This window comes from Molossus molossus, unplaced genomic scaffold (assembly GCF_014108415.1).
Source record: "Molossus molossus isolate mMolMol1 unplaced genomic scaffold, mMolMol1.p scaffold_m16_p_7, whole genome shotgun sequence".
NCBI lineage: Eukaryota > Metazoa > Chordata > Mammalia > Chiroptera > Molossidae > Molossus > Molossus molossus.
Window position 1 is genome coordinate 29,592,950 of NW_023425401.1, and position 14,913 is coordinate 29,607,862.

Sequence of the window (14,913 nt, forward strand, 5' to 3'; positions counted from 1 at the left end):
CCTAAATTGCATGGCAAAAATGTCAATGGGAAAGGCCAAAGATTTTTTTTCTGTTGGCTTAATTTATTAATCTGGGAATACTGAATAATGCATTTTATGGAGCAATCAATCCCTCTGCAAGACGAATTCTGACTGAGTTTTTTGTTTATCGCAGGGTGATGCTCAAAAAGGAGAACCTGGAGAAAGAGGCCCAGGGGTATGTACACAACTGGACTGCCTTTCTGAGAAAGTAATCCAGGGTGCTAAGATTCTGTAATGGACCATTTTGACCCCTGCAGTACAAGTGCAGAAATGATTTATATCTACACGTGCTAGTGATGTCTCAGAAAAGCGATCAGACAGACTCGGTCTTAGAAGTGGAAATGTTTAACAGGAGCAATGACGAGACTAGTGGTCAACCACATGACGTTCCCTGATACTAAATTTGACACCTGCAAAAGGCTCAAATAAGAAAAATATTTTGCTTTCCTTCTTGTGTTGTTTTTTTCAATAAAGAGGAAGTGGAAATGTGGGGACCATAACAATGACATCATCTAAGCTACGCTTTGGTAAATCCAATTCTGCAGAGCAAAAAAGAGAGAGATCATGCTAGTTGATGGATTATCCCTAAAATGAGAAGTTATCAGAGACTGTGTGAGAAATAATTACAGAACATTGTTCATTAGCACTTGAATTGGAATTGCAGTAGTGCAGCGAGCAGCAGAGAAGTATGCAGTGAAGCAAAGGAGGCCATGTTCCGTGTCTGCCCTCAGTCTGTCTCCTTGGGTGAAAGCCCAAGACACAGACTCAGAGGTTTTAAAAATTCTTCTCTCGGTGTTTTTAATCAACTTCATAAAAAAGTCTGATAGAAAGTTTGATAACTTCAATGACAATCCATTTGGAAATTTGTGTAATTTACTTGGGAAACATTTCTTAGTTATCTTCTACATATAAAGCATACTATTAAGTAAAAATAAAATTAAGGCAAAACACTTATATTTTTGAAATGTTTATTATCTCATAGGACAGATAAGGTATTTAAAATAGCTACTATGTGAAGCAGAGTGTCAAAAAATTGTGAAAACTCCATTCTACAAAGTATTTATGGGAATTCCATCAGGGGTGAGGAATCATTTTTCTGCCAAGAGCCCTTCGGATATTTATAACATCATTCGAGGGCCATATAATATTACCGACCTAAAAATTAGCTTGCTACACTTGGTCAGGCTAATTTGGTGAGGCGGGTGATGTTAGTTGGTTTTGATTTTGAGGGTCTTATGTGGTCCTCGGGCCAGATGTTCCCTACCTCTGGAACAGGCTGACCCTTGAAGGGTGTAGTATTGTGACAGGAAAGGACAGCACAGGCAGGTGGAAGGGACAGACATTCCAGATGGAGAGGGTCGGGGCAGCAGCCAGAGGGAAGGCAGTGTGTGGGGAATGGGGTGCCGGAAGAGTATCGGCAGACAGCTTGAAGGTCAGAGTGGGTGCTCTATGCCGGTGGTAAGGTTGGGCTTTGCTAGGAGGTAGGTACCCCCCCCCCCAGGATTTTAGGTGCGGCAGATGACCCAAGAGCTATGTATTGGAAGATGAGCCTGGCGTGGCTCTAAAAGGGAAATTGAAATGGGAATAAGCAGAAGAAAGAAGCACTTGGGAGTTTGTTGCTGCAGCCTGCATGAGAAATAACAAGACACTGACTAGAGCTGCTCTGGCTGATATGAAAGACACGGGCCAAGGACTCACTGAGCAGATGAAGCAAGGCTAACTGAACTGTGGTATGCTTCTGAAATAAAATACACACCAAATCTGGACAACTTCACATCCAAAAAAGAGATGTAAACTATCTCATCGAGTTTTTTATATGATTACGTGCTGAAATGACAATATTTTGGACCTATTGGGATATTACTAACAATTAATTTCACCTGTTCATTGCTTTTTTAATGTGGCTATTAGGACATTTAAAATTATATATGGGTCTCCCATCATATTGGACAAAACTGAGCTACATGATGACAAAACAGAGAAGACGACATTGTGAGAACCATGAACGGGAAGACATGAGAGGATGCGGTGATGAACTCTAACTCATACATTCAACAAATATGGATTGAGCACCTTCTATGTGTTGGGCCCTCTTTTAGGTGCCAGAGATACAGGCGTGAGCAAGACAGACAGCCCCTGTTTCATAAAGTGTTCTAGCCGGGGGAGCAATCGACAGGCGAGCAAATGAAAAAGTATCTCAGTCAGTGAGAAGTGTTATGGAAACTAAGGTCATGAGGGTGTTCTAGGCAGAAAGAGCAGCAGGGACAAAGGCCCTGAGGTGGGAACAACCTTGGCAGGCTCAGGAAATGGAAAGCAAGCCAGACTTGGTGAAGAGCCTTGGGAGACAGGGCTACAGACGTAGGCAGGGGCGAGCTCACACAGCGCCTTGCTGGCCAGGGTAAGGGGCATGGATTCCAAACGAGAGCAGCGGAAGGAGTTGGAGAATTTTAACTGGTTGGATTAAAGCAATGTAAGGGGCAAGCAGAGAGAAAATTATTCACTTTTGGATTCTATGTGATTTGAAATATGATGATACTATTAATAGAAATAGGAAAGTCAGAAACAATTTTGGCAGAGACCCATGAGTGCAGTTTTGGATATTTTAAATTTGAATATTTTAAAACTAGTAATTAAGATGCCATGAAAGGAAGGAAGGAAGAAAACTGATAGAAACCAAATAATGAATGAACCAGAGATTTCAGAAAGAAAAAGAGGGGAAAAAGAACAATGTACTATAAGAAGTAATTTTTTTTTTTTTTTGTAAACTGTATTGACTGCTTCTAAAATACAGTCTTAACTCTTTAACATAAAGTAATGACAGAATTTAAAATATGGGTTGTGTGTTGTAAGGGGTGGAAGGCACCCCAGGCTTCCTAAGATTGGAAGTCTAGCTTTTTTAGCGCTGCTAACACGAATTGTTTCATTTAATAAAGAGCCCTAATTTACGTGTTTATAGGTGGGCCTTCATTTTAAGCACCATACCAAAACTTAAACCATTTATGTGATCAATATTTCCAAATTGATTACAATGGCTTACATTGTAGCAACAATACTTTGGCCCAGATCTGTTTTTATCTCCTCTCTCGCAGTGACCACTCATTCGCCAGAAGGCTTATTTCCTCCCTGAAGTTTTCCTCTTGTAAAACAAGTCACACGCAGAACAAAATTTTGAAGGCGGACTCACATGTAACGGCAAGAATAGCTTGTCTATTGTTTCTCTGGCACACTTGAAATATATCTGATGAGTCTATTTTCATACTTGAAAACTACAGTTGTATGAAGCAGACATGAAATCCCACTTGGAAAAGGCTTGCTGTTGCTTCCAGTTGGTAACTCCCCAGTCCCTTTGATACTCAGTATTGTGTTACTCGCAGGGCTTATGGGCGAAGGCTGTGCAGGGTTCCCGAGTGTGACAAAGCGGAGCAGAAGCTCTGGACCCGTATTTAGCACGAGATAAAATGTAATAACTTAAAGGTCACTGTCTCGTTAGGGTTGAGAAAAGAACCATTCATTTCCTTGATGTTTATATTTTAGACCTAATTTGAAAGGAGAACCATACAGACTATAAATATTTACGTACATTTTGAAGGACATTATCCCAGCTCATTCTCAAAGCCGATTTCTCTACCAGTCACTGTGAAACATTCTCAGCTGTGATAGTTCATAGTTTAAAAGTCAGTGTAACAATTTTGAAAGGACCATTATGGGTCTTCACTTCTACAATGAGTTTCAGTGTATAGTTTCTCCTTCCGCTTCAGGCCAAAGGGTAAGAAATTGGTTTGAAAAATACCTGGAACTGAGAATAAATGTAATACAAAGGAAAATAGGTTCTTTTCTTCTCCCTCGTAAATGTACATTTCCTAAGTGCAAAGTGAAATAGCCTACATCTATATGGTCTTAGTTTTCAACATTGGACAGATGTGTTTTGTTATATGCTGTAAATGAAAAACATCAAATACTTCCTCCAACTATGCCTTCTAATATCATATTTTACTTTATCTTTTCTTTTTTAAATTAGGGAATTCCTGGGTACAAGGGTGAGAAGGTAAGTTTGTAATAACAAATAGACCAGAATTCCAGAAAGAGAAACAGAAACATCACTGTATTTATGTACTGAATAAAAGTTACTTTCTTTTATTTTTATAAGTCTGGATTCCCTAATTTGCAAATATACTCCTAACTCTGTCGACACAAAATAACTTAAGATATGGGTGTATATTGTAAGGGTGGGAGGCACCCTGAGATTAGTATCTAGTCTCTCTGAACTCTGCTGACCTGAATAGAGAACCCCATTTAACAGCTGTGCAGCACAGGTATCCAGACAAAAAGTTTCAGTACAAATGAATACAGAAATACTGCAATTATAGGTGCTTAACTTCCTTAAAACACAGACACCCACCCCTCTTAAAGAGGATTTATCCTGGTTAAGCTGGGAAAAACCACTGACCATGCAATTAGTTATCTGGATAGAGACTTTTGACAGACAAACAAACAAAGGGAATGGGTTGGTAGATTATTTGCAAATTACAGGTTAGGAAACTGATCAAATTAATACAAAAGAAATTAACAGACTGATTCAAAAGAAATAAACAAGTTGGACCGGCACTCAGGAACCTTTGAGAATATTCAATGGTTCATTAATAAGTCTGTCACTGTTCTATTATTATCAGATTTTCTAGCTGAAATCTGAACATGTCCTTACCATCAATTCCATTCTATAGGTGATACAACCCTCAGATCTGGGCGAGAGGCCTGCACTTTAGACGGTCCTGCTCTGAGTTGCTTCCTGAGTCATGATTTGCAGGGCAAGAGGCCTGTGCTGCCTTGGCCTAGATCATGCTTTGGGTAACCAAGAACCCCAAAGTTCCTGCAAAATGGTCTGAGCCTGCTTTGAAGGCCTACACAAACCTCTTTCCCATGTCTATCTCTTTCTCGGCCTGAGGGGGAACTAAATGGAAGCTGCTTGCTAGGGTAGGAGGGGCCCTCGGAGGGAGCTTTGTGGTGCTGCCCGGGCACCTTTGTGTATACTCACAGCATCCCTTGCTGTGGATGGAGCTGGAGGGAGGAAGTGAAGTGAAGGGGCTGGGATGTAGGCTGGGCTGTACTCCTGCACAGACTTCTGAGGAATCCCAGAATTCTATCACTTTTACATTTCTTTTGACGGTATATTTGTCAAGAAAGGAAGCTAGAACACGACTCGTTTATTAGCTTGATTTATAACTTCCAACTATTTAGATATAAGGTGTGTGGGCCTCTGCTTGCCCTCATTCCTGGGCCCTGCAAATATTGGGGGGAAAGGGGTCAGACTTCATACTGGAAAATAAATATATCCCCAAATGACTGGAAATGTTTAGCTTAAAAGAGGAAGAGTGTAAGAAATACTGTGATTCTGCCCTTAGCCACAAGAACCTGGACAACTCAACCTCTTAGAATGTCTATTTCATCACCCACACAGAGCTGGATTAGTACAGGTCTCCCTAATTTCCGGAGAATCAAACAGAATAATGTATGTGACAGGGCATTGTAAACCTTTTGCTGCTCTGTAAATGTAAGGTGTTATTAGGAAGACACAGGAAATAAATGATAATGTGGGAAAGCTTAAAAAGTTCCATGACTGCAAAATAGTCCTATATATAGTTGAGAAAAATTATAAATGCCCCCCTCACCTCATCTTGATTTATGCAATGAACTAACAACACCAAGAATATATATCTATATATATCTATACAGATTATATAGAGAGATATATTCGTTTAAACTTCTGGGGAATTTTAAATTCACTGGAGGAGATCTCATTTGGAAAATACAAGCTGTCACAGCAAAGTGACTGTGACCCATCGACATTCAAACCAGAATTTCAGCAGGAGCAACAGCATCAGAAGTCAGAGGCTGGAAACAGAGCTAATCTGTTCACAGCTTTCTGAAGCACTTGCTGTCTGGAACTGTGTAATTGTGGCCATTCCACAGGGATTAATGAGCCCACCAAAAAAGAAAACGCCGTTGCAGAGGCAAATAACATGAGTACAATATTTTCATTGATGGAAACCTGCCCCCTCCACCCCAAACAAATGCTGTTCCTCAGGACCCTATAGCTAACACATCTGTCTGGACTAATGGAATGTGAAATCTGGCCCAAATAATTTTGAGTGGATTTATGATCCTTTTCTGTTTGAAATTTTGGTGGTTGACTCATTTTATTCCCATCTAACATGATTAAATTAATAGCCTTCTAATTGATTCTTCAAGAGTGATTTTCCATTTGCATTCAGAAATAAATGTTCAATGTGTTCTGAGTGAAAGCTCAGATTTTCCTGGGTCAGTTTGACTCACGTGATGTGAAGAAAGAATAGATTGCTTTTGAACAGAGGCATAGCTGGATCTAAGAATTGAACCTCCCTCTTTCCTGCTCTGATGCCAGCAATGCCCGATGCAGTACCCTGGGCAGAAGTGTCAAGTCAGTGGAAAGTAATTTGCAGACCATGACAGCTGTGCTTTGTTCAGCTTTGGGTGGCTAATGAAGAACATGGACCCGAGAGTCTAACAGATTCGGCCTGTGGTTATGGGCAAGTTCTCTGATCTCTCTGAGCCTCATTTTCCTTATCTGTGAATGGAGATATATCTCCCTAGCAAGGCTGGTGTGGGGGTTAGCAATAATGTAAAGGCTTTGGTACATACTTTGCATCTGTCGTTGGTGGCTGCAATTGCGATTTCCCTTCTTGGAGCGGCGCTGTTCCAAGTGTGGTGGGCAGGCTAGCTGTCAGTCTGTGAACTGTTCGTTGCTATTTTGTGATTAGATAAAGCTGGCCCCCAGACTATGACTCCACTAGATTACCAAGTATATGTTTAGTTCAACTGACTTTATTTTTCATAGCAAGACTTCCTTGATGAAAGGAGCAGGGCACCGAAGTACATTTCAGTGCAAGTTCCATATGTTGCTGTGTAGTGGCACTGTGACAGGCATGCCTCAGAGCCGCCATTGACAATAAAGCAGCAACAGTAGCAGAAAATAGTAGTGAGCACACTGGACTCGGAGTCATTGGCTAAAGTAAATCATTTACCTCTCCAATTGAGTTGCCTCATCTTAAAAATAGAAATTGCATTGAGGCTCAGAATATCTATCTATCTATCTATCTATCTATCTATCTATCTATCTATCTATCTATCTATCTATCATCTACCTACCTATCTATGAAAGCTCTTTAAAATTCTAACTTTAGTTGTTATTCTAATCGACTCTGTTACCTTTTAGTTCAATTGCTAGAGGTCTTAGAAGTCCTGAGCAAGTTACTTAACCCTTTTGAATCACAAAATTTCAGACTATAAAATTGAGTTAGTAATATCGACCTCAGACTGCTGGTTTCAGAGTTACTGAGATAATTTCTCTAAAATATATTAGTAATAAACTGTGAAGGATAATTTATATGTTATTTTTTTTCATGACTATTTCAGGAAAGGCAGGACAGTGGAGAACAATGACAGAGAATGCATAGCAGGCTGGCCACCGTGGCCCACTGTCTCACCGCAGACCTTGCCAATGCGTCATGGCTCCCTTCCCTGCCAGGGCATGGCATGGCCTCAGAGCCCACCCCTCACACTCTCTAGGCAGAAACTACCACTTGGTCCAAGTTGCTACTGGGGCTGGAGCATGCTGTTGAGGAAACAGTGCGGCTCTGAGTCTAAGCAGACAAAGGGCCAGACCTTGATTATTTGTACTAGCTCTATGATGGAGAGAAGTTATCTCACTGAGCTTAAGTTTTCTCATCTATAAAATAAAAATTGTAAAACTGATCTCATTGAGCTGTACTTGGATTCAATGAAATCACACATGCAAAGGGCATGTAAATATATGGTAGGTAGTAATCTTTTAATTTCATCGTCTCTCAAAACTGTTAAACCTCATTAGGTGGTATCACTGATTCGATTCTGTCATGTTAAAGATGACTCATGGGTAACATTTTTCAGAGTTCAATGTTCAAGCAACCCACAGCATTGAGGACAAAGCTGGGGACAGTCCATCAGAGTGCTTATGTCATAAGATTCTGCTGGGAACCCTTAGAAGGGAATCCTAACACTGAATGAGTGCGAATGTCCTCTTATTTATTTTACCTATTTTTGTTTTAGGGTGTACGTGGAGAATGTGGAAAACCAGGAATAAAAGGTGACAAAGTAAGGACAATGTTTATAAAATGCTAACAGCTGTGATCCTTTGGGGCTGAGTTTTTTTTTTGTTTGTTTTTTTTTAGAAGGAAATTCCTGTTTCTATGAGTCTGTTTTTGTTTGTTTTGTTTTGTTTAAACAGAGACCAAAGGGATGGTTACCAGAGGGAGGGGGAAGGGGATGGATGTAAATATAGTGAACAGTAATGTGATGAGTTTACATGGTGACAGATGATTACTAGGACTAGTGGGGTGATCACATTGTAAGGTATAAAAATGTTGAATCTCTATATTGTACATCTGAAACCAATATAACCAGTATAAGATTGTATACCAATTATACTTATAAAAAACTGAACAATTAACAACAACAACAAAAAGGGAGCGCTGGCTGGTTTGACTCAGTGGTTAGAGCCTCGGGACTGAAGGGTTGTAGGTTTGATTCCGGCCAAGGGAAAGTACTTGGGTTGAGGGTTCGATCATTGGCCCCAGTTGGGGTCATGAGGGAGGCAACCAATCGATGTGTCTCCCTCACATCCATGTTTCTCTCTCACTCTCTCCTTCCCTCCCTTTAATGCTCTCTAAAACAAAAATCAATGGAGAAATATCCTCAGGTGAGCATTAACAACAACAAAAGGGAAATTCCTGGCATGCATCATGTTGATCTCACTACTGGAGCTGGAGAGTCATTGTCTCAATTTTCACATCAGTAAAACATGAAGCCGAAAACAAAGCCATACCTAACTTTAATTAGTAGTGCTCCCAAAAGCCTTTCTTATGGACCATGAAGGCTTCGCTTTGTGGTACTCTAACTTTTGAGGCCAGAACTCCTGAACGTTATGGTGAAAAGAATAATTTAATCAGCAAAAAGTCAATTCAAGCTCCAGGTGGAAAAAAGTAGAATTGTTATCCAGATGTACACACTGAGAACAAGCACTTTCCAAAGCAGAGTGAAGAACTCTATGAAATAAGTTAGTAAAATAGTTATAAATAATGTGGTAGAACTAGGCACAGATAGAGGTTTGAAGTTTTGAAAATGCAACAAGCTACAGACAATTGAGGTCTTTACCTTTCATTAAAAAATAAGTATGAATAAAGTATTTAAACTGGAGACAATATTTAACATATTAAGGAGTTCCTCAATGGACCAGAAATACATAGAGAGTGCATTTGAAATATAATACTAAAGGGTCAAACAAAGCACACAGTAAAAGTAGTTTTCATTGCAGTTAAGGACTATAAAGAGCATGCCATTAAGATACCAAAGTCTTTCAATATCTATATTTCAATTATGGCAGAGAGTCAAGGAGAGAAAATGAGGCAGAGGTAAAAGGAAAAGGATAAGATAATGACAGTAGCACATGTAACTAAACGCTTTAAGTAGCTTGAGACTCTGAAAGCTTTTAAACTGCTGGAGAGTGAAAGGTCAGAGGGGTCTGGAAAGTGTAGGCTTGGTCATTATCTCTGGTCAAAATGGAAAGTGTGATAATGAATGGATTCTTCCCGAAGATAACTGAAAATGGGAGATGGACTGGGACTCAAAAATACAGAAGAAGGGACACATAGAAGAGAACAAAAATGAAAGTTAAATAATTACTGGGAAAAAACTATTTGAAATAAAAAGGCTGACAAAGAGTATCATATTTTATTGACTAAGATGCCAAGGAGTGTTAAATGCCCTATTATATTCTGTGCCAAAGAGAAAGAAAAAAAAATACTTCCGATCATAAAGATGCCATTGATTGTAAGATGTATCCCAGTGTAAGAGATGTGAAAATCTGAAAATGCATGTCTAGAGTCAATGAAATATAGTTCCTTGACACAAATAATTTTATGTAAAACATACAAAGTATTAGAAAACCCAAAAGGTAAAATAAAGATGGCTAATAAATGAAAAAAAGATCCAATACATTAGCAATCAGATAAGTAAAATTAAAACATTAAAATATTATTTAACCTATCAAATTAAAACACTGACATAATGTATACTCAGTGTTGATGGGGATTCTATAAAATGAAGATGTGCTCTCTCTACTTGGGTAGTGAGAATGGAAATCTGAACAAACTTTATGGAGAAAATTTCTTGTTTTCTTCCCATAAAAGGTGTGAGAGATAAAAGAGAGTGAGCGAATCTTAAATGTGCTTATTGTCTGTCTCTGCATCAAGCATCCTTTTCTAGGAAATTATTCTTAAGAATGAAATTGGACAAAGATGTATACACAAAGATGTTCATTATAATATTATTTAAATAGTTGTCATCAGCACAAATTTAAACATCCAAACTAGGGAAATGAGTAAGTAAATCATGATAGACTCATATTCTTGAATATTATTCAGTTTGCTAAAAGTTGTTAATGACATGGAAAAATATTTTTGATACAACAGAACACCAAATAAGTAAGACACAAAATTGTATATGCACTTTGATCAAATTATTTGAAGAAAAAGCTAATGGGAACTAAAACTGGATGAAAATATGCTAACAGCAGTGTGAAGGGACACATGTATAACAAAAACAGAAATAAAAGTGGAAATCAGAGAAAAAAGAGACTAGACTATAGTATACTCCAGTAAAAGTAAACTTTAAAGAGTTTTCTGGTTATGGAACATGCTGAAATATTTTCTGTTAGAAGAGTTGTGAGTACAAACAGCGTTTTGCCAAGTTCCATGTCTTGAAAATGAGCAAAAGAGCAATCTAGACATCGAAGAAACTCACTAAGTCAATTTAACTGACATTACCTTGTTGAAAGACACAATAGTCCACCAAGGTTACTGTTTTCTAAGGAATCTTAAGAAATCATTTACTTTGATCAAAATGTCAATATATAGGTCAAGAATTTACATCTAAAATTATGTCTTTATGGAGTTAGTTTGCTAAAGGAAAGTTTGACGCACCTTTGAATTGTTAAGTAGGATCATGTTGTTAACATTGAATATGTTGGCTTTGATGTTTGGATAACCAGGGAAGATTGGCCATTACAGAGCACAGACTCCCTTCTTTTCCACCTAAAATCATTGTACTTTGAAGATGGATACTTAGAGTGACTTACCATTTATTTTATTCCACAGGGACCCCCAGGACCATATGGATCAAAAGGACCCAGAGGACTTCAGGTAAGGAGGCTAAAACCAAATCTAAGTCTAAGCTAGAATCACCTAGGGAGCCTTTTAAAATCCCTTTGCCCACTTGCACCCTCTACCAATTCAATCAGAATGTCTGGGGATTGGAGCTAAGCATCAATAGTTTTAAAGATCCCCAAGTGATTCCAATGTGCAACCAAGTCTATAAACCACTACCTTTATGCTTTACCAACTAATTCAGGCTCCCTAAAGATAGGTACCAGCAGGGGAGTCTATTTAGTGAATAGTTGAAGGGATAAAAGCGTAAATATCAGTATCCAGGAAGACAAAGTCAAAGTAGTTAAAAGCAGAATGTATCTGTTTTTGCAGTACTACCAAAATATAGTTGAAAGAACTATGCATGTTATCTAAATTAAGTATTTGTATTGTTTTGTCACTGTAAGTAGTTGATGCTCAATAACATGAATGATTCTTTAATGCATTTATTTGTTAGACATATCTCATAGATTTAAAAAAATAATGTGGATGATTTTTTCCCCTAGTCTGCGAACTTGCTTCTTTTACTGTTATAATGAGGGGAAGGTGTGTGTGTGTGAGTGTGAAGAGTTAATTTCAGAATTTCAAAAATTCTACTGAAAATTATACTTTTACCCAAGATTTCCTAGACAACATCTAGTTAACCATCAAGTCCTTTGTTTTAGTCTGGAATTGTGTCAGGGTAGGGCAGTCGCTCTGGTTATCATGGGGTCATTGGAAGCTCCAACTTTCAATTATATGTGCCTTAGATATATTTTTTAAAAGCTGTTAATTTGAAATATTTCAAAAAAGGGGATTCAATACAGGAATAAGGTTGGAAACATAGGTTTCGAAAACCAATGATCTCATTAATAAATGTTTGCTCTCAGCTTAAGTACTATTTTAAAAGATGCTTATTTGACGGAAAAATTTTTTTCTCATTTCATTTCTCAATCCCATACAATCACAATTTAACTGATTTATACACTCTGAATTCTAAATCTGGGATCTCTAAGGACCCTAATGAATGATTCATTCTTGGTGGGCCTTTTGTATACAGAACTAATTCTTGGTTTTCATCTTGGAGCAGGGCATTAGTGGACCTCCAGGGGACCCAGGCCCGAAGGGATTTCAAGGCAATAAGGTAATACTATTCTTGGATTTAAACAGGCAGAGTGCCTTTCCCCTAGTGAGCTATGGTAATGCATGTTTTTATTAGGCAGAAGTTAATGGACTCTTTAAAGAATCGTCTTTGGAAATACAAAACAACCTGCAGGTGTATACATAGAGTCATGTTCAAATACATGTAGGAAGTTATTGGCATAGCTGTATAATTTATTATTATAATATTCAAAGGGGCATTATTGTAAATAAGCCATCATCAGAACCTTTGCAGTGATTCCTTTTCTACTTCTGCCCTTTAGTCATTATATGGCTCAGTAGAAACTGATAAGTAGTAACAAGCAACTCAATTCAAATGACTCAATTACCCACATGTAATGCCAACTCAATATGCAGTTTAGAAGGGAAGAGAATTTATAGCTGTTACAGCAAAAAAAAATCAAGCTTTTTTTTTTTAACAGGGGTATAACCTCAATCCTCAGTGCCATGCTTGTGATGTTATTCCACAGATAACCAGGCAAGACAGATAGGAAGGGGTTGAATAAGAGCCAAATAGAACCAAAAGATGCTGTAAGAGGTTTTTGAAAAAGGCTGTTTTTCGAGGGGCGTGGCCATTAATTTTCTGAAAGCAAGCCTTTTAGTTCCTTTTTAACTCTTCTGAATGCTTAGTAAATTTCATGGATATAGTAAATACCCGGTAAATGGAGATAAATTAGTGACTGGAGATCTGTGGAATGTATGGTGGTAATACTAGCTGAAGGTGCTCTCCCCAAAGAACCCCAGATAAAGCCAATATTTTTAAAGTGCTATTAAATTTAAGTTGTGGGGAGTAGTTGGGCTACTTGAGTGTTCTTTTTTTTCCCCCCAGAGGAAAGGGAGTGACAAGTATAGTATTTTAATGAGGTAATGACAGTGTGTGATTCTCCAGGCCACTTTTAATTGGCAAATTAAAATAGAACGGGCTTCTCGGCGGGAGCGTGCTTCAGTTTCATCAGGGGAAAGTGTCTTTTCCAGTCCTTGCCTATGATTAATTTTCTCTGGGGAAAGAAGTGGCTCTTTTGAATACTGAGTAGAAGGTTTTTAGAAAACTGCTTTGGCTGTAGATAAAATCCTGCAGCAAGGAAAAAAAAAATATTTTGACAGTTCGTCCTTATTTCTAGGATTCTTTGTTTACGTAAGATGATGATTTTCACACGTTTGTGAAAGAGAGGCTTAAAACCAGGGGTCAGGGTTGACATTTGCAACAGTAATAGAATTCCGCATTTTTGAGCCGCAAGGGATATTAGAGATCATACTGGCCCAAAGTTTTCATTTTAGAAAATGAGAACTAAAGTCTGGAGATCAGATGGTTGCCTGAGCAGAAGCAGAGCCAGGACGTCAGCTCCAGAGGACGTCCGAGGAAGTGCTGGTTGGGAGCAGGCCTGTGGCTTTGGGAGCCGGTTGGTGGCAATCCACAAAAACATGCCTATTTGATTAACTCTCTTTTTGTCTCATACAATTAGCTACTTGGTTTTCCTTTTTAAATAAATTCATTTCAACAAAATTTAGTTTTCCATTGCAACCATGCATTCATTCTGAGAAAGAATAAATAAATAATCAAGTGTTTGGGGGAGCTTGTAATTTTCTGACATAATAACACTTCATGCTTGACTTTGTCAACAATGTCATAAAACGAACTGTTGTTTCAAAGGTATTTGAGGACTTCATCACTTTTCTAAGGGCGTCTCTTACAATATCTTTTAAAAATTGTGGTAAGTCCAGCTGGTGTGGCTCAGTGGTTGAGCGTCAACCCATGCATCAAGAGGTCGCCGGTTTGATTCCCTGTCGGGACACATGCCCAGGTTGTGAGCCCGACCCCCAGTGGGGGGCATGCAGGAGGCGGCCAGTCGATGTTCTCTCTCATCCATGTTTCTCTCTCTCTGCTCTCTCTTCCTCTCTCTCCAAAATCAATGAAGGAAAAAAAAAATTATTTTTAATTGTGGTAAAAGATCTATAACGTAAAATTACTACTTCGATGTTAACTTCACAGCCAGGCGAACACAGGCAGTTCACTGCCCATTGAAAAGATATCAATTTCTAGAGCATGTTCCAAGTTGTTGGGAGGAAGTAAGGTGGGGATGAGCTTCTCCTTCTCCTTCTCGTTTTATTTCTGGTTTAAGGTCATAAAGGTAGTGGTCCCTTGACTCTTACTTTGAGACTATTATTAATTTCCACAGCTCTTTGTATCTGCCAACCAGGGGTGCATGTTACATTGATCAGTATTTTTTAAATTTTATACATTCATGCGTGTACTATATTAAAAGTCAGGTTTCAAGGAATAGTTCCATTTTGCATGCCAGAAGTTACTTCTAAATCTTACAGACTTAATAAACTATTTTCTCCTCAATCTAAAAATAATGTTATGTTTTGCAGTGACTTTGATCCATTCCTATTTTATTATAAAATGTGCTTAAGAAATTGCTATTGCAATTTGCACAAAAATGGTCTCTAAAATCCAGTAATTCTGTATTTTCTGATT

General features: G+C 38.4%; 1 protein-coding gene across 1 annotated transcript in view; it reads left to right on the forward strand.

Moving 5' to 3' along the window:
- The window catches only part of COL28A1 (collagen type XXVIII alpha 1 chain), a 151,767-nt gene that overhangs the window by 20,926 nt on the left and 115,928 nt on the right, over positions 1–14,913 (forward strand). Inside the window, exons 8-12 of the mRNA XM_036247179.1 lie at positions 155–196; positions 4,040–4,066; positions 8,143–8,187; positions 11,247–11,291; positions 12,364–12,417. Of these exons, the coding sequence (XP_036103072.1) occupies positions 155–196; positions 4,040–4,066; positions 8,143–8,187; positions 11,247–11,291; positions 12,364–12,417 (213 nt within the window). The remainder of the gene's footprint in view (positions 1–154; positions 197–4,039; positions 4,067–8,142; positions 8,188–11,246; positions 11,292–12,363; positions 12,418–14,913) is intronic.